Source organism: Alligator mississippiensis, chromosome 12 (assembly GCF_030867095.1).
Source record: "Alligator mississippiensis isolate rAllMis1 chromosome 12, rAllMis1, whole genome shotgun sequence".
NCBI lineage: Eukaryota > Metazoa > Chordata > Crocodylia > Alligatoridae > Alligator > Alligator mississippiensis.
In genome coordinates, this window is record NC_081835.1 from 52,934,547 (window position 1) to 52,953,676 (window position 19,130).

Here is a 19,130-nt window from a genome sequence, read left to right on the forward strand (position 1 = left end):
ATAGTAATGTGCTTTTGCCTTCCTACGTGAAGTCTACACACCATAATTTATAACTAATATACGCAAGCCCGTTTGCATTATGTCGCATCACGCCATGTGATGAAACCTCCCAGAATAGATTCAAACAGAGTTGGCAACCCTAAGCCAGGTTCAGTTATCCAGAAGTTCCCATTTCCCACCTGCTTCAAAACCACTCTAAATTACCTTCCCGGGGGCCTCTGACAAACAATTCGTGTCTACTCAAAGACACTGAATGCAAAGGTTTAAAACAGAATTTTGGGAGAAGAGGAGAAAGAAGGATGTAAAATAAACTTAGGAAAAACGATCAATTAATCCACAATGTCTGTTCAATAAGACCAGCATGCCACAGTATGTCTTGGCAATTTTCTTCAACTTCATATTCCTTATAAGGCTGCAGATGGCTAATGAGACAGCATTCTAGCATCAACAACATCCCTCTTCCCTTCTTTTCCAGATCCCCACTTACGGTTTGTTGTCCAGAGTTGTCAGTATCCAACATTCAGGAAGATCTGGATCTCCCAGGGCTGCTAGCATTTACACCTGACCTGCTCCATCAGCAAATGCAGCTGGAGTGATTCTGTTCTTGGGTCAGATAGGGAGATCCCCACTGTAGTCAAGTCTTGAAGGCTGAAGCAATAACATACAGCCCTCATCCACCACAAAAAGATCTTTTTCAACCAGAATTGAAGTATGGCCCTGGCTCCGATACCCACGTAGGCTCAGCTCCCAGCCTAGTTATGGTGACATCTCACCCTAAGCATATTTGGCAGGTTCTATTGCTCTTCTCTCACACAAGGATAACTGTGATGTTAACTCCCAAAACTTAAACCTTAGTTGTAATTTAACCAAAAATATTCAAAATTGTCAAATGCAAATAAATCCTGGCCTCTTCCTGTTGCCAATAGGCTTGCCAGCAGGGGTGGCAGGAAACTTCCTCCCATGTAGGGTTCCTGTGCAGCTCTCTCTGTTTACATGCTATTCTCTAGGGGCATTTTTATACATGCATGGTGACGGTCTGCTTTTTAGTTCAAAAGTGCACCGTCGCCATTTTCTCTGCTTATACAACTGCAAGCATCACATCACAGTGTGCACTAGCTCGTGTGTGAAGCATACTCGATTAATCTAGTCTGCTTCGGCTTGTTGGATCTCTGAAAAAGTATATGTTTAAATGCCCTAAGGGGCCACACTGTTCTCTTTTCTGCCCACACACAGGTCTCAGTAGTAAGCTCCCTACTACTAGGCCTTCAGGCCACACAGCATAAACACATTAGGGTATGAAGGAAACTTTCCCACACTACAAACAGGCTTTTCCATAACCTCCAATTATTCCAGAGTTTTCCTCTGATGCTAGTTACTATTGGAGATAGGACCTTGCTGTTACTTATGCTGGGGTGACACATGGGAAGCCCTGTCACAGAGCAGGACCTTCTGCCCTAACACAGAATTAAAAGTTTTTCTGTTCCAAGGAGTTTGCTGTCTAAAAGCACACTAGACATGCCACTAGTATAAGGCAGAGCTGTTCCTGTTGTCTCTCTTATTATTGATGCTTTACTGGAGGAATCTTGCTTTAAAGGCACCTATAGGGCTGTTTTGAATTCCTATATTACATGGCTGGGAAGGGACACTGACAGCATGTGATAGGGGGCAGAGGAGGCAAGTACACAAAGCTGTAGGGATCCAAAATTAACCCATCATTATCTTTCCTGAATGTCAAGGAAGTAATCTAACAAGAGTTTAGCTAATGCCCCAAATACTTTCAAACCTAAGCAAGAGAAAGCAGAGCAAAGACCCACAACTCCAAAGCTGACTCTACCCCTGAGATTACTTCTTTGCAGAGATCCTAGCTTTTCTCATTCCAGGACAAACCAGTTACCTTCTTCCTCACAACCCCAGAGACAGCTGTTTCCTTCTGTGGTTTTATAAACATTTCTCCAATCAATGGACCTTGAAGAAGACAATGAGGAGGAGCTGATCCAAGCTCAGTAGTCTCAGCTGGGACCCGCATCAGGGTTGTGTAAGATGACTCACTAGAGCAGCTGATAGTGATTCATTCGGGATGTGCAGCACAGCAGGGTTCTTAGTAGGTCTAACTGGAAAGCTCCTGGTAATAATCACTGTCAGGCTTAAAGAGCTGGTGGGTGGCAGGAGGTGGTTGTAAAAGGCTAGAAGCAGAAAGCTCCCTATTTAAGACGGATGTCAGCCAAACACCTGACTCGCTCATCTTTCTCAGAAGTGTCCGACTTTCCCTCTTCTCACCCCTTGGTGTTGAGCATTAGCATAACAAAGAACTTAGTGGGTTCATTTTTTTCGGTCTTCAGTATGAGTGTGGGTCCTAGTGATTTGATTGTAGGGAGTGGAAGCCAGGGCCAAATTCTGATCTCACTTACATGGATGTAAATCCAGAACAATCTACTGAAGTCAATGCACAGGCATAGCCAAGATCAGCCTGTGACCTGCAGTTTGCACAGCACTGGAGGAAAGTAACCTAGAGGTGACCCCAGCCCTATCTGCATGGGGAAGAAGCAGCATGAATTAAATTAGTGTAGTTTAACTGGTACAAGCCCCTCTGTTGACACTTTTATTCTGGTTTAACATAACTCATTTGAGAAAAAGTTTAAGCTAACACAAAGGGAGTGGAGCAAGCAGTGGTTTGTGCTGATTTAATGAAAACAATTTAAGTGAAGGTGTCATTTAAACTAGTGCCACGTCCCAACGGGAGATAGCAAAGCACCCTGGTAAAGCTATCAGTAAAGGACCAATGTGACTAAGGACAGCAGGGAAGGCACTAAGATGGTTGTAGGCACAAGTAATTTAGGGGAGCACTGGAGATTACTCAGAAGCACAAAAACAAGTAATTTGTTCTTTCCTGGTGTGATTGGACAAGGGGGTGACTGGCCAGGAAATCCCTACCTTCGCATCCTGTGATGGCTTGAGGACTAGGGTTAGCTTTGAACCTAAAGTGGGATTCTCACAGAAGCTGTACACAGTTGCACATACAACTGCCATAGTAGCCTTTAAAAATCCCAGCCCCAAAGTATACAGCCAACCCTGTAATCATAGGCTCGACAGTAAAATTAACTAGCTATGAGTCTCATTCCATGACTGTTGAATCTAATGTAGGATGTGTGGTGACAGTAGTCACCAGAGCCTGGCTTAATTTAACTCAGGTTCTTCCTGAGTTCTGCAGCTGCAGTCAGGAGCTCCCTTTTATTTTATATTCATTCCAAGTGAATCATATGGCCAGCACCTGATGCTGTCCCTCAAAGTGCAGCTGTTCTTATTACAAAGAAGGTGAAACAAAAATGAATACTAAGCTTTACAAATGATTCTCCAGTTTTATTCTTTCCCCAACACTGCATTGTCCACAAAAGTCAATGCTGATACCAGGGGTCCTGCTGATAGTAATTAGGTAAAGAATAAAGCAGCTTCTGGTTCATACCAGAGAAAGTCACGATGAGGAATCTGGAGAACAGCAACTGCTGTAAAGGAAAGCATAGGCCACGTGCTCAGGAGATGGTCATTGCTCAAACAGAGCAGACTTGCTCCCATAGGGACCTTCTCTTGAGCCCCTCTGAAGCCCAGCCTGGCACAGGGCTTGGCATTTGATATAGGTCAGAGGCTGGCAGGTCAGTAGCTGCTCCTGCATATTGTCTGTGGCATGGAGTGACTGTTGCTCACTGGGCTAGCTAATAAATCCAGGAAGGAGCAGGAAGGGTCTGTCCTGGCTTGGGGGTATCAGGGCTCTTTTCCTTGAGGGATACTTCTGAGACTTCAGGAGAACTTTTTCTCAGAGTATCTCCATAACTGGGTCCAAAAAGCTGCCTGAGGAGATGAACCACAGCTCTGGTCCAACCAATGGTAACTTTGGCTTCCCTAAATACTGATATCAGGTTCTTATCTTTCCAGGATGCTATTGAGGACAAACTGGACACAAAGCACTATCCCTATATCTCTACCCGCTCCTCAGCCTCTTTCAGTACCACTGCTGTCAGGTAGGTTCAGTCCTGGGAAGAGGTGCCAGTGCTTTTCCCTTATCAACATGTAGCTTCAAATCTAATCCCATGATGTGTAGATTCACAATCCAGCTTCTTCCTGTTTCAGGACATTATAGGTCACATAGGATTCAGTGAGGCCTTGACTAGGCCAGCTGTTGATGTGACTCACATCACTGCAGTATCTGAAATCCTGAACAGACACGTATATACTTTATAGTTTACATTGTTTATGAATATTAATGGAAATGACACCGGCGCCCAGAACAGACAGATACGCAGCTCCTCTGGGGTAGCTCACTCAGTAGGTCACTGTTACGGGGACAATGGGGGAACCAGGTAACAGCCTGTTTCCTTTCAGCCACCAGCTAGCCTGGGATGAATGTGGACAGACCGATTCTAAACTGATGTCACTTATACCAGAAGAATTGTACCTCTGAGTCTTTCAGAGCAAATTCTCTACCATAGGGGTGGCCACCCTTTGGCATGTGTACCACAAGTGGCACAGGCAAGCTCTGTGTGTAGCACATGGCAGATTAGGGAGGGGACAGGCAGCACAGCAGCAGATTGAGCAGGGAGCAGATATCAGAGCAGCAGACCAGACAGAGAAAGGAGAGTGGAGCAGTACTCAGAGAGAGTACAGGGCTAATTTGTGGCACATCTGCCAAAAAGGCTGGCCCCCACTGCTCTGCCGGATTGGGAAAAGTTACCTGGTTTAGAGGTTTATGTCATTGGTCTATTGATTTTTTTATACCTGTGTGTACTGATGGTTGCACTGCTACAGACATGACTTCTACCTAGGGTCTGTGCCTTACAAATATCTCTGGGTTTTCTCTTCACAGCTTGCCTGTGAAGTAGAAAGATACGCACCCCATATGCACACCTCCTTTGGGAAAGGTCCCACCTTTCCCAAAGGAGAGTCTGAGACTAGTTACATCAGCATTATGCAGACAGATAAACACTTAATTCCCCAGTACCAACAACTGGCACTCAGTAACTCTCTTTTCATTTCTTCATTGTTTCTCTTTTGATATGTTGATACTCCATGGAAGTGAAAGGCTAGTCAGGCTGACCAGAGCAAGGCCTAGGGTAGGCGTATCTCACTTCTATCCTACAGCAGCCCTCCCTAATCCAATCCTGAACCACCAGCCATCCCCTCACTCTGTTTTTGTATCTCACTCCTGTTCTGCTTCAACACTTGGAATTTGTGTCCTAATTTCTTCCTAAACAGACCCTCATAATAATGGAAAACAGTGTCAGGCTGTTCATCAGGTTTGTGACCCAGTCTGATGTCAACCTTGAGTCACTGCACTACCTTGTGTCTCAGTTCCCCTATCTATTAAAGATGGATAATATTTATCACTGAAAACCAATGAAGATCTCTGCATGCAGAGTGTGGGTTATTACTGCTGCCTGAGATGAATGGACAATAATAATAATAATTTATAAACATTTTAACTAATCCTCCCCATAGCCCTATAGGCCAGGAGGTAGGACTACTTTTCCACTTCAGTATTAAGCTCTCTGCTACAGATTCCTTATCTATACACTAACTTACCCAAAACTGTAGAAGGAACCCAAGAGTCCTGAATCCCTGGCCACTGCTCAGGCATTCTTGTACCCAGGACCATCCAGAAGAATTCATCAGATATCTTCCCTCTTTCTCAGCAAATAGCAGATCCAGGAGTTGATTGTCTCTGCATGTAGTGATTGCAAGGCAATCTGAGTGTGGATGCTCTCTATTACCCCTCACTGTATCTTCTTTTCCCTATTTAGCGCCCGCTATGGACACTGGCACAAGAACAAGGCCCCTGGTGAGTACAGAAGTGGCCCCCGTCTCATCATCTTCATCCTTGGGGGCACGAGCCTGAATGAGATGCGCTGCGCCTATGAGGTGACGCAAGCCAGCGGAAAGTGGGAGGTGCTAATAGGTGAGTACCACAGGTGTTCGAAGCAGAGCCATGCACAGCTCCATTGCACTCTCTGGCTCCATCCCATGCTTTTCTTTTACTCACCTGGCTCTGAATGCTGCTTCTTTCTCCATGCTAAAGGCAAGCAAACAAAATCCAGTCTCCAGATGACTGCATGGGAAGAACTTATACGGAAAACTCATTTTTTCCTACGTCCTCAACCCTGTATAAGAACATAGGATTTGCCTCCTACAAATAAGCCCATCAAGTCTTCTGTCCCGCCTCTGGGAGTGGCCAACATATGATGCATCAGAGGCAGGAAATCCTCCTTTCCCCACTAATATTGCAATCCATCATGTAGGAAAGTGGAGTTGATGGAATAGGATGAAAATAGAAGTTTTCTTCTTGATTCTTGAAGTGATCAGTTTGGTTCTGTAACACCTGGATAATCAGAAAATACATGCCTCTCCGCATATTTTTCTCCCTCCCAAGGGCAAATTCTTGGTGGTGCTGTGATATGGGAGGTGCAGAATATGTTGATGTGGCAGGGGCAGAACTGATATCCTGCTGGTCATCAAAGAATGATGAGCCAGACGCACACAATGGGGACACAACTGGCTACTGCATGATTCTGACATAGAGGGACCTGGCCTTTTCCTTGCTACTGGTCAAGACGGAAGTGCTTTATGGGTGCTCTGTATCTATCAGTATGGCGTGGGAAGAGCTATGGGTTAAGGAGAGGATGTTGGCAGAGCAGTATGGTAGAAACTACAGCTGGTTCTGGAGAGTGCTTCTAGATGCTTGTGTTCCTGAATCCTAAAGTTGTTCATGCTGACTTCACTTGCTGGGCTAGTGCTGTGAGCTGTGCTGAATCTACTTGTGATTACATCATTAATACACTACTGCTCAGCTTGACAAGGACAACACTTAGGCCAGTGCCACCACCCCAGTGGATCCTCTCTAACTGGTACCTCATCTGCTCACTGGATTTTTTCCCACTGGAACACACAATTCCTTCCCTCCCAACCCCCCAACTCCACCCACCCTTGCCCCTTACCTCTAACCCTCTCTTCCCCCCCATCCTGTTCATCTTGTCAACCATTTCTCAGTGCTGTTTTGTGTACTGGATAACGTAAATGTTCTCACCATATTTTAATATCTAATGTTAATGTGCACTCTGGTCTATGACTCAATAATTGTTGCATGTATGTTTAATGTTCACTGTGGATGATGAGCATCTCAGACACTTTCTGGGTGGCAGCAGTCTACCTCAGGGCCTCCTGGCTAAGAAGGGTTACGACTGAAGGACAGCGGGTGGACTGGACCTCTCTCATGACCTGATACAGTGTCCATTAGAGGCAATGGGATAATTCCCATTGACTTCAGTGGGCATTGCATTGGGTCTGCAGTACAGGCTTGGGGTCTAGTCTGGTTTGTAGATGTAGGAATCATGTAGGAATCTGATGCAAAGTGTGTGGGAGGAGGTGGATGATAGGCTGTTCACAGAAACACTATGGAGGCCCAGTGGTGACTGAATAAGCCCAGCTTCTGATCTTAAGTGTTTCTGCACGCAGCACTGCTAACCTGGTCATTCGTTCATCCTCATCTCTCTCTGTCTCTCTCAGTGGCTTTCTCACACATCCTCACCTGCTGTGTATTATGACTATTAGGCCTAAGTTGGCATGCTCCTTTAATTTATTTCTGTTTAAGAAGTCAGCCCACCTCTGTTCTCTCACAGGTTCTACTCACATTCTTACTCCCACCAAATTTCTCATGGACCTGAGGCACCCCGACTTCAGGGACTCCACTAGGGTATCTTTTGAGGATCAGGCTCCAGCAATGGAGTGAGAGCCAAAGAAACAAAGTAAAAGCAGCTTACTAAAGAAAAGAAACTCTTCCACTCTGAAGGGTTTTCTTTGATTCTTCCGTTATTATGTCCTTTGATATTATTTTTTTTCCTTTTTATTCTGTTTTTGGTTCTTTGATGAGAAAATGCTTGCGGTTCTTACTACCAATTTGAAAATGTGTCCAGTGCTGCCTCCATTAACCCTCTATCATGAAACTCTTTTGAGCAAAACTTGTCAGCGTCCTCATGCCATTAGTTACCCATTATGTAGTCATAGAGATGCAGGGGGAAACGGTTTGGTGTTTTCAACCTGACTGGAGAGCTGCTTGCCTTTAAAGGCATCTGAGTGGGAAAAGAGCTTGAGATGGTGATTTGAAGGCCTGAAAAGCATATCTGTGGATTTGATGCTTTATGTTGGGTCCAGAGAGCATAAATGTGGATTTGCAGCATGAGAGGAGCAAATTGTAGCTAGAACAAGAATGTCCCTGATTTGGGCTCCATGTAAAGCAAGGTCATGGCTTGTGATGAACCTGGATTTCCCAGTGACAGGGTCTGTACAACCTCGTGCTAGTGTGCAACACTGCTGTACAGTAGTACAGTGTTCACTACCCTAAGTGAAATAAATGTTCCCAGTTCTCTTTCCCTTTCCACTTTGCAAGAAGATGTTGAGAGATTAAAAGCCACCTAAAATGGTGTTTCCCTTAAGAAACTTTCTCAGTGGTCTGCCATCAGGATTGTTGGGGGGGGGGGGGAGGGACGTAACAGTGTATCAAGGGAATAAAGTAAAAGGAAGCAGTGTTAAAACATCAGCTACATTAGAAACATGGATTTTAAGTCAATGGAAAAACTCTGATTGACTAGGGCCAGGATTTCACCCAAGAGGACTGTGGCTTTGTTGTGCTTAAGCATCCATAGGAAAACAAAGGCAATATATGTAAAGGGCTTCAGTCTTAAGGCCAGTAATGATGTTTAGTGGAGTTCTGAGTCACAGTCCCTAGGGATGAGGATGGGGTTTGTTCAGAAGGGTCTGAGGATAAACTGGGAATGGACAAAAGTAGTAAAAAAGGTAAAAAGCCAGTTGGCCCCAGGTGTAAGTCAATGGAGGTAAGTGGAACTCCATCAGGATGGATCCAACTCATTTTCTAATGGGGATATAGTCAAAACTCTCTCTCTAAGTCCTAGAAATGCTCCCAGTGCCTTGTTTGCATTGCATGAGCTCTTGAAGGGTCATGAGATATGAGAGCCACATTGATGCAAATGGGGCTGGATGTTTGCTATTCCTGTTTCTCGTCAGCAAGTCCCTCCTGTCAACTTTCATCACCAAAATGCTCATGTGGTTGGCACTGCCTCTGTGAGCTGCAGTGAAGAGGAGCTGCGCCTCTGCCTTCCCTGCCTGTCACTCTGTCCAACGCATGCTAGGGATTGTCAGGAAGATTCTCATGGGGATTGGCAGGTGCTCTTCAGTTTTGTGCAGACAGGATCTTATTGCAGCTACTTTCATCATTTTAACACAGATCTATGGGCCACACAGACTGTAAGTCTCTTCAACCAGTGCTCCAATGCTAACCCAAGCAGCCTGTGAATGATAGTTAGGGACAAAAACTATTTTATTGCAACAGAGAGAAGTGAATTAGAGAGTGTAACAGAGAATGGATGTGTGGCATGACTAAATATATTTTGGGCCAAAACCATCTATAATGACAGTAACACTTCTGCTTGCCTGGACTGCTTACAAGCATTGCCCAGCATGCACTCAAGATGACAAATTAGCTCAACCTTCCAGTTTTGTCACACACCCAGTCCCTGTGTAGGGCACAGTGAGTCAGGAAACACGAAAGAGTTGCTGTCAGCAGAGCCAAGATCTCTACCCCATGCAGCACACAACCAACTTTGCTCTTGGGTCTTGATCTCTGCTTCCACCTGGACACAACCTAGGAAAGCATTGGTTAAAAGCAGCTAGATCCTTCCAGCCCATCTGTAGCATCACCATGGAAGCTTATCCTCAGGTCAGGAGTCCTGCTGATTGCAGGCAAGGGCACAGTGTTCGGTGCAAGATACATTTTAATGCTTTTAGGAGACTGGGTGTAAGATGGATCCTTCAGTAAACAAATTTCCCAAGGCAATAAGAGCTCAGGCTCAGACTGCATCATTGGGGATTCTCAGCCAAAGGCATTTATCCTAGCAAGACTTTCCACACCTCCATTAATTGCCAATAACTTTACAAGCCAAGAGAATCTGCTACGGATCCTATGTGGGGTTGAGTAAGTCTTTCTACCCTTCTTCATCGGTTTCCCCAATGGACAGTCATACTTGCCTTTTTGTGAAGCGCCTTATTATTTTTGGGAATAGACTGAGCATGTTACCACTGTTGCGATATTTCCTTTTCTCCTAATGCAATTGGAGACTTGCAATTACATGACTCAGTTTGTTGTTAAAGTAGATTTTGGGCATCCTGGTTAAAGAGAAAAGCAATGCGATACCCAAAGGGCTGCAGAAAAAAAGAAGGCAATAAAAGAAAGATCTGATATATATTGATCTGTATAACATCATAACATCTTATGGTGACTATAGCTTACCTTGATTTTCAAATGTTTTGGCATAGCAATGCTGCAATATTGCAGGTAGGTGCCTTGGGAACCCTCAGTCTTTCAAGCCATTTTGTAGCAGATAATTTTCTTAGGAGCCATGCAACACAGATGAGAGTGGGGCTCACCAGCTGCTCCGGTCACGGAGAGTTTCCATATCTTGCTAGTTGCATTTCTCTCCAAAAAGAGCAGTTCAGCCTGCCTAAACTGGCTGGCACAGGGGTGAAAACCAAGGCAAGCTGGAAATGTGGTTTCCTTCCATTGATTGCTTTATCCCTGGTGGTTCAGGAGCAGGAGAGCAAGGAGCCTGGGGAGAAAAGGGAAGATGAGTTCTTAATTCCATCGGCTCCAAAAGAAAACATTTCCTCTTGTGTTGATCTGTTGCGTGCGGCTGAGTTTTCCTCAAACTGCCTCTCTCTGCTGTGTTATACTAGCTGTCCATGTCAGAAGAAGCAGGATCAAATGGAGTGAAAGGGCTGTGTTTATTCCCCACTCCCTCCCTTATAGTCTTTATGTAGCAACGTATCATCTACGAGGGAACTTCATTGTGCAACATAGAGAACAGAGTACAAGGAAGTTCTGTGTTCACGAGCCGCAGTTGGCGAGGCGCGTCCATGGATTAGGATGAGCAGAACCACTATGCATCTGCTCCCTCTCCCTTATGCTATAATTACGCAGCCAGAGAGAAAGCATTCTAGAGAGCACCCATGCTTAGTCTGAACAAGGAGGCACCTGTACCCAGAGTCAGAGGAAGTGCTTTGCATTAACACAGTCATTGGTTCAATACAGTAGGCTCCTTCCTTCCCCATAACTGATGTGATGGAGAGGGTGGGGACTGAGTATCTTTGTGGGAAAGGGAGCTAGCTGCTAGGCCAAAGTTTAGGTGATGGCTGGACTCAACCACGGATACAAGTTTAATGAACCGCATCCTAATCCTTATGTGTCCCCTCATCAGGACAGAAAAAAAAAGATAAAACAGGGCAAGGTGAACAGTGTCAGCTCCGAAGATGCCCCTAGCTAACAACACATAGTGATACGAGGGTCAGGATTCCTTTATTTAAAAGAAAGGGGAGTGTAAAGAGCTTTTTGCCTTGTGTACGTTATACAAGGGCAATCCAGTGCCCAAGCACCAGAGCCAGTCCTGGCTCAGGGCTAGATTCTTATAAGGTCCCCATTATAATTAATCCTGAGTAGTTTTTGGGTCTGCATGAGAAAGGGATTCATAGATTTCATAGACATTAGGGATGGAAGGGACCTCGGAAGATCATCCGAGTCCAGCCCCCCGCCCAAAGGGCAGGAAGTCAGCAGGGGTCATAGGATCCCAGCAAGATAAGCATCCAATTTTTTCTTGAAGGCGTTCAATGTAGGTGCTTGAACCACCTCCAATGGCAGGCTATTGCAGACCTTGGTGGCTCGGATAGTAAAGAAATTCTTCCTTATGTCCAGCCTGAAACAGTCTTGCAGGAGTTTATAACTGTTCGACCTCATCATCCCTTGGGGCACTCTGGTGAACAAACATTCCCCCAGATACTGGTGAGCAACCCTGATAAACTTATAGGTGGCCACCAGATCACCCCTGAGCCTGCGCTTTTCCAGGCTAAAGAGCCCCATAGCGCTCAGCCTGTCATCGTAAGGTCTGTTTTCTTGACCTCTGATCATGCGCGTGGCTCTTCTCTGGACTCTCTCAAGCTTCTCCACATCCTTTTTGAATTGTGGGGCCCAAAACTGGACGTAGTACTCCAGCTGCAGCCTCATCAAGGCCGAGTACAAGGGGAGAATGACGTCCCCGGATTTGCTTGAGAAGTATATATGAATGCAAGCCAGTGTTTTGGTCGCTTTACTAGCTGCAGCATCGCATTGAAGGCTCATGTTCATCTTGTGGACAGTCATGACCCCCAAGTCTCTTTCTTCCATAGTACTAGCCAGCGTAGCACTGCTGAGCCTATAAGGATGCTGCAGATTTTTCCTCACAAGGTGGAGAACCTTGCATTTTTCAGTGTTAAACACCATCAGGTTCTCGTCTGCCTGGTTGCTGAGCAAATTGGAAGCTGATGAACAGTTTGGAGTTGGGCTTTCTTTGTAAATAGTGTAAGAGGGAGAACAACGGCTTAATTCTGATGCCAGTTACACCAGGGAGTAAATCAGGAGTAACTGTGTTGAAGCCAGTGGACTTCAATTGGTGTGAAATCAGCATGGGTGAAATCAGAATCCAGCCCCAAGCCCCAAGCAAACCCAGGTGGGAAATCTTGTTTCTCTGTAAGAGTACTGGGATGTGATGTTGACATCTTCCCAGGAGAACAAGCAAGTGAACAGAGTGTAGTGGTATATACTGTGCATGTAATGACTGGGTGGGCCTAGGCTGTATCTAACATATAAAGGTGTTTAATTTATACACGTGCTCTGGAGGCATTTGGGGTCGGGGTGGTGATGTAGTGCAGCTCCGAGATCCACAGTAATTAAAAGTTCCTGGAGCATCACGTGTCCCCGTGCTGAAAAATGGTGGTGGGGCGCTTTGAACTGAAGCTTATCAAATGCTGACACACATGACGCTGGAGTCTGCTGGAACGTGGTAATTTCCACGCTCCAGTTCGAGTCTGCACCGATGCTCTGAAATTGCAGTACGTTGGAGCAGGCTCCCTGCACTTGTATAGCAGCCCTAAGTGCAGCACTATGGCAAGCAGCTGTGGGTTTAGGTGTATAAGAGGGGCAGATCTGATGCATCAGAAAGTGCTGATTAATTTTTTCCAACAAGGGGCCCTAGGTCCAGGCGAACCCTATAATAGCAAAACACAGCTCTCATTGTCAGCAGCTAGCCAGGCCACATAAGAACATAAGCAGTGTCATACTGGGTCAGACCAGTGGTCCACCTAGCCAGCATCCTGTCTTCCACAGAGGCAGGAGTGAATGCTTTAGAGGGAGAGCATATGACAGGGTATATAGGGAGTGATATATCCCCTGTCATAGTGTCTCCGGCATCTCCCACTGTTGGTTTAGAAATGTCAGAGGATACATCCCAACTTTCTTCTTGATAGCTATTAACAGATCTATCATCCTTGAATTTCTCTAGTTCTTTTCTGAACCTGGCTATGCTTTCTACTTTTATAACTTCCTGTGGCCATGAGTTCCATAAGTGAACTACGCGCTGCATAAAAAAAAGAACTTAAGAACTTTCTCTTGTTAGTTTTAGACCTGTTTCCTGTTAATCTCAGTGGGTGCCCTCTAGATCTGGGATTTGGGGACTTAGTCTCCCAGGATGCAATCATGGTGCAAGGTTGGGGTGGTAGGATGCTGCTCCCCATCCCAGGGGAAACATGGGGCACTGCAGAGCCACCACTCCACTGTGCTTCCATGGCAGGAAATCCTAGCATTTATTTTCATGTGGGAGGCAGTTCTAGAGAAAACAACGTGGGCGGGGGTAGAAGTTGAAAGCAGGTAGGGATGAGGCACACCAGAGGCAAGCCAAAGAAATTGCACATCTGAAAACTAAGGACTTTTCCACTGGCACCACTGAGGTAGGGTTTAAGACTGCAACCTCAGTTATACTTGTACAAGAGTGAAATGTTCCACAGAAGTTGTGGAGTTGCAATGGATTCCCACGTGTGGGAAGGAGCAAAGTCCAGCCTGGTTTCCCTGTGAAACTGTTTCTAAGCCAGGCATCTCCATGCACTTTATTGGAAAACATACTAGAATTTGGCAGTGCAATAACAAGAGTGTTCAAATAACCTAGACTACGTGCAAGGTATGGTTAAGCATATAGCTGGAGATTTGACATGCTGACTGGTAAAGCAAAGGACTGAGCTGCGTGGAAAGCTGGGAAAGGCGCCCGTTGTGAAAGTTCTTGATGTGAAAGAACTTACCTAAGTTCCCTGCATCCTTTCCCTGCTTTTCTTCTTCTCTAGCCTGTTCCAGCATCTCTCATCATAGCAGCCAAAGTGTGAGTGACCCATCCGATAGCCTCCTTCATCCAAGAATGCTGTTTGCTCCAGGCAGAAGAAACCAGGCTCCTCTTATGTCTCACAGTCACACCAATACTTTTATTCCCACCCAGCCTGTAGAGACTTAGGCATAGCTCACAGCTGAAGGTTTTGTCTGTCTACAGATTTAAGTCTGGCTTGCAGCTACCTTCCGTCCCCCTCCACACCTCTTCTTCATGCCTCAAGGAATGCACATTTTCAAGCACCGACGCCGTTTCATTTGATTCTTCTTTCCCACCCAAGATGGTGGCGGTGGGGGGAGGGAGCCTTTCTTTGAAGGCCACCACTGCATGAGCAGCCCTTGTGCTCCACACACCATGCTCACCGCTCCACAGTCGGCACTGTTTTGTTGACTCAGAGTCCATGATCCCACCACACGTTCCATGCATCATTCTGTTGCTGCACCTCGCTGTGCTAACAGGCCTCCATACGTTTCTTTTTTGCTTTTCTCCTTTTTATGCAGTAGAAATACTCTTAATTCCATAGGCTTAACATTTTGCAAGCATTTCAGTAATGTACAGTGCTACCTATTGAAGGTAAGACTACAAACAGCAGAGACGGACTCGTCGCCTCTCCCAGGCAGTCGCTGTCACTAAGGGAGGGAGGGCAGATGCACTAGCGTGGGGTTGCCTTCTGAGTGCTCACGCATGCCTTTCACACACACCGTCTCGTGTTCTCTCTCCTTTCTCTCCCTGGCTTCAAGAGAGGCAGTGCCTACAGGGTATGCTGTAGGGCCAAAGCAATCCAGCTGTGTCTGCCATTTCCCATCAAAACCCTGTGCCAACTATAGATGTGAGAAGCCAGAGCCACCCCTTCTGCTGAACGTGGGGGCTCAGACTTCAAGCCACAGGCTTGTTTCACAAACAAGTGGACTCAGTGTCTGTAGAGCTGTATACCACTCTTCTGTGATGGCACACTCTACTGTGCTCTGGCTAGCCATCTGAAATCCCCTAAAGGGAACTAATTCCCCCCTAAGCAACAGGCCCCCAAGCACCTACCTTCAATCCAGCCCTGCCGAATGCCTTGTGCTGCCTCAACCATCACTGTGGCGGGGAACCTCGGCAACCCAAGACCTTCCATAGTCGGTAGCATATAGGCATGACTGTAGAGCAAAAGCCACCAAACTGGCCTTTCAGACTGCTAACTTTCTCTTCTTCCTTCCTTCCACCTCCCACAGGGTCCACTCACATCCTCACTCCACAGAAACTGCTGGACACGCTGAAGAAACTGAATAAAACAGAGGAAGAAAGCAGCAGTTAAAAAACAAAACAAAGCAAACGAAACAATGATGAAAATCAACTTCCCAGCTCATGGCTGCCCTCCCGTTAGCTGTCCCATTAAACGTTACTTTGCTGAACCATGGGTCCATCTCCCACCCCAAGCCAAGCTTTCTCTCCTGTTTTTGTGTTAAAAAACCTCCCCCTAGTCCCTCCCCGCCCTCATCCCTCATTTTAACCACAGGGAGGGAATAAAAATTATGCATTGTGTTAAAAAGAAAAATATATTCTATATATAGCTATTAAAAAAACCCACCAAAACAAACTCATTTTCAAGTAACCCATTTACCCATTGCTAGAGAAAATTTTTCCAAATAGTTTTTTTTTTTTCCCCCTTCCTTATTCTGTATGGATGGATGGATGCGCCTGAATTATTTATGGCTATGTGATCTTGTACCTAACCCAGATGTAAACCTGAATGCGCCGTGTGGGAATTTGCTCAAGTTTGAAATTGGTAGAGTTCTTTTTTTGTTGCTGCTGTCAGTGTTTTTCCTTGGTTTTCTTTTGGGGCGGGGAGGGGGAGGTTCTTGAATGTGTAGTTTTTTGTGTTTGTGGAGGAATATGTTAAATTGAGGGTCACCCATGATTCCTGTCCTCAGCTCCTCTGGGGCTTACCCTCTGGACAGATGTTGAGGTGGGCACACATCTGGACAAATCAGTCATGCAAGTGCTGAAGAGTTGGCCTCTGGCTTTGAATGTCTAGATGGGGCTTCTGGGAGCAGCCAATCAGGACTTTAGCTACTGGAACGTTGGGTTAGATTTGCAATAACCAATCAGCTCATTGGCTTATCTGGTCTGGTGTGCCGACTGACAGTGACCAATAGCTGATGCTAATCAAAGGAAGGCAAAAAGCCTCATGGTGCATTTAACTAATGTGCCAGAGGAGAGAAAGGGCAGGGAAAATATCTTAGCTTCTTTCAGGGATTGTGCCGCTGTGAACAGGCATTAGTTTTTAATGAAAAATGTGATCCTAGACATAATTCACAGAGAGAAAGGAGGCACATTTAAAAGTGGGGCCCCTTAGCATAATAACTGCCATAGAACGGCCAGAAGGCCAGAACTGTCCAGGCTTGCTGGTGCCTCAGTTTCCTTGCAATGGAGGGCTGCAAGCTCTCCATGCCCTTTCTACCAACACTTCAACCCATTTCCTTTCCGACTTCAGTTTGGCGTATTCCTTAAAGGCAATTACAACACTGGATATTTTGTTTTGAAATGTGTGGGGTCAAAAAGTCTCTCTTTGCTTGCAAAAAAATAAATGAATAAAGAAACAAACCAAGGCCATTTATATCTCAGTATTGAACTTAGGTTTAAAAAAAAAAAAAAAGAATAATAAAAAAAAAGGCCGTTGTCTTCTTGGTTTCGTCTTGAGGTCCCCTCTGCAGTCCTGCACTGACCCGTGTAGCACGCCTCTGCCATTTGTTTTTGCTGTTGTCGTCCAGTAGTGAAATGTTGATGACTGTGGAAGTCGCCAAAACTCCCTCTGGCCCTCCTAAGTCTCTCCAGCCTGTCCCTCTCTCACAGCAGACTGTGTGTATATTAATTAATGTGTCTTGTGATGTTCTTACAAGCTTGGTGTATAGTGGTTTAACAAGACCTTTTTACTTTTAAATTATTCCTCCTTTCTTTCTAGCCCTGCCTCCTGCGTTAGATGCACTGCAATATTTTTGGGTCTTTTTTTGAAGGCATTGAACCCATCCCTTCCTCCCATTAAGCCTTCTCTCCCTTGGCTCATTGATGTTTAGGTTTCTTCTTCTCATCTCCCCTTTGTTCCTTGCCCATAAAGTTAAATATATAAATATGTATTTTTAGGGCAAAGGCTGTATACATTTGCACTGATATTTATTGGTTCCCCTCCTGTTCCTTTTGATTTTTTTTTTCTTAATTAGCAATGCAAATGCTTCAGGATCTTATATTTTGGACATATTTTCTTTTTTCGGTTACAGTTATTTATATAAAAATAATTTATCAAAATGGAAAATTAAAAAAAAAACTAGTCTGTCTTGGAACTCGTTTACCTTTGAAATTATTGGAATCTAAATGTTTGAAAGTGTTGAGGCACAAACATGTATCATCTCTGTATATCTGTTCTTATGTACTAAAGCACTTGAGTCAATAAATAAATGCGCTCCCATACATGGTGCAAAAGGCTGTCTAGGGTGTTGTGCATTTTGACTGGCTGGGAAGGAAAGGTGGCTTGGAGAGATCATCACAATCAATGATGGGGCTGGTTACAAAGAGATGAAGGAGAATTGCAAACTTCTGATAATTTTTCCCTTTGTTGGACTGACAGTTCATTTTCTCAGTTTCCATCCATAAGTTGCTGGCCAAAAAAGGGGGTAAAATAATTCATGAATGTCTTCAATCCATTTCCCTCTTTTGACCCGCCTTCATTTTTCCGGAAACTTTTCAAGGAGATAAAAGATTATACACATTCCAAGCAATTCTAGCTGAATTTTCTGGCTAGAAGCACAGGTTGGCTTCATGGAGATGAGAGTACTGGCCCCCCAGGGCTGGCACAGAATCCCCTTTAAAATGGACAGTTGGGGTAAGACCCATGTATAAAGAAAGTCACACAGATTGGGTCACTTTCAGGTGCCCCTTTCCTCAAATTGCCATTGGGCATCCCGATAGGCATCCAAAAATCACCATTTGCTTTGCAAATCTTGTCTACATACAAACCTGCATTGGTTTCACTCAAGATGCGATTTTAAACCCATGCAACAACACTAACACAGGTATGCATATATATGTGTGTAAGAGAGAGAGAGAGAGAGAGAACAGTCTTAATTGGTATAAAGCTGGCTGAGAGCAGATTAGCTCATGTTTGTTATATCTTGATTTAAATCACTATAAAGTGTCCACATGAGGGATTAGTTGAACTGGTGTTCAATCAAATCAGTGCAATGTCTATGTGTAGACCAGCATGACTAGCTGACTCTCTTGCAAACCTTCCAATGCCAGTTTATTATATGCTGGTTTCATTTTTGGCTCATGAACTCAGGACAATTTTCAAAGACGATTCTACATCTCACTTCCTCTCTGAATGGGAAACCAGAGAGTCAGAGTTGTACTTGCAGCCTCCATTCTCTCCTGGATTCTCCTAGAGCTTATGTGGCACATGGGGTTGTACAGCTCAAGTGTAATAACACCCAGTTTGTGGGCCATGCCTCCTGCAGGAGCGTTTTACTGGTCTACAAGAACATGTACGCTCTGAAGTGCTGCCCATGTAGACACAGCTATACCAACAAAGTTTAGCGCTGGTACAAAAAAACCCCATCCTCACAAATACATTGCCTGTTGCTGTTACTGCAGCATGATCAACAGAGCGTTCCTAAATGTAGAATCCAGACCAAGACTTGGAGAGACTCCATGTGGTGTTGCTGTGACTGGGTTTGTCATTCTGGACCTGACCTGGACCAGGTAGCTTTGCTCCTGACTCCAGTGGACATGGTTCTGTGGTCTCTGCTATGAGGTCCTCTTATTTCCCTAGCCACAGAGAGACAGAGAGTGCAAAGCTGATTTTCT

At 45.1% G+C, this 19,130-nt stretch overlaps 1 protein-coding gene across 4 annotated transcripts in view; it reads left to right on the forward strand.

The window, feature by feature from the left end:
* STXBP1 (syntaxin binding protein 1) overlaps positions 1 to 17,753 on the forward strand; it is a 66,989-nt gene extending 49,236 nt beyond the window's left edge. For 2 of the 4 annotated variants that reach the window (XM_019475879.2, XM_019475880.2), the window contains exons 17-20: positions 3,928 to 4,013; positions 5,790 to 5,944; positions 7,662 to 7,787; positions 15,506 to 15,597. In XM_019475879.2, coding sequence (XP_019331424.1) covers positions 3,928 to 4,013; positions 5,790 to 5,944; positions 7,662 to 7,771 — 351 coding nt within the window. In that variant the 3' untranslated portion in view covers positions 7,772 to 7,787; positions 15,506 to 15,597. Of the gene's footprint in view, positions 1 to 3,927; positions 4,014 to 5,789; positions 5,945 to 7,661; positions 7,788 to 15,505 lie in introns of all 4 variants that reach the window. The other 2 variants (XM_014608214.3, XM_006271260.4) reach the window with 1 other exon arrangement.
* The last annotated feature ends 1,377 nt before the right edge of the window (positions 17,754 to 19,130 follow it).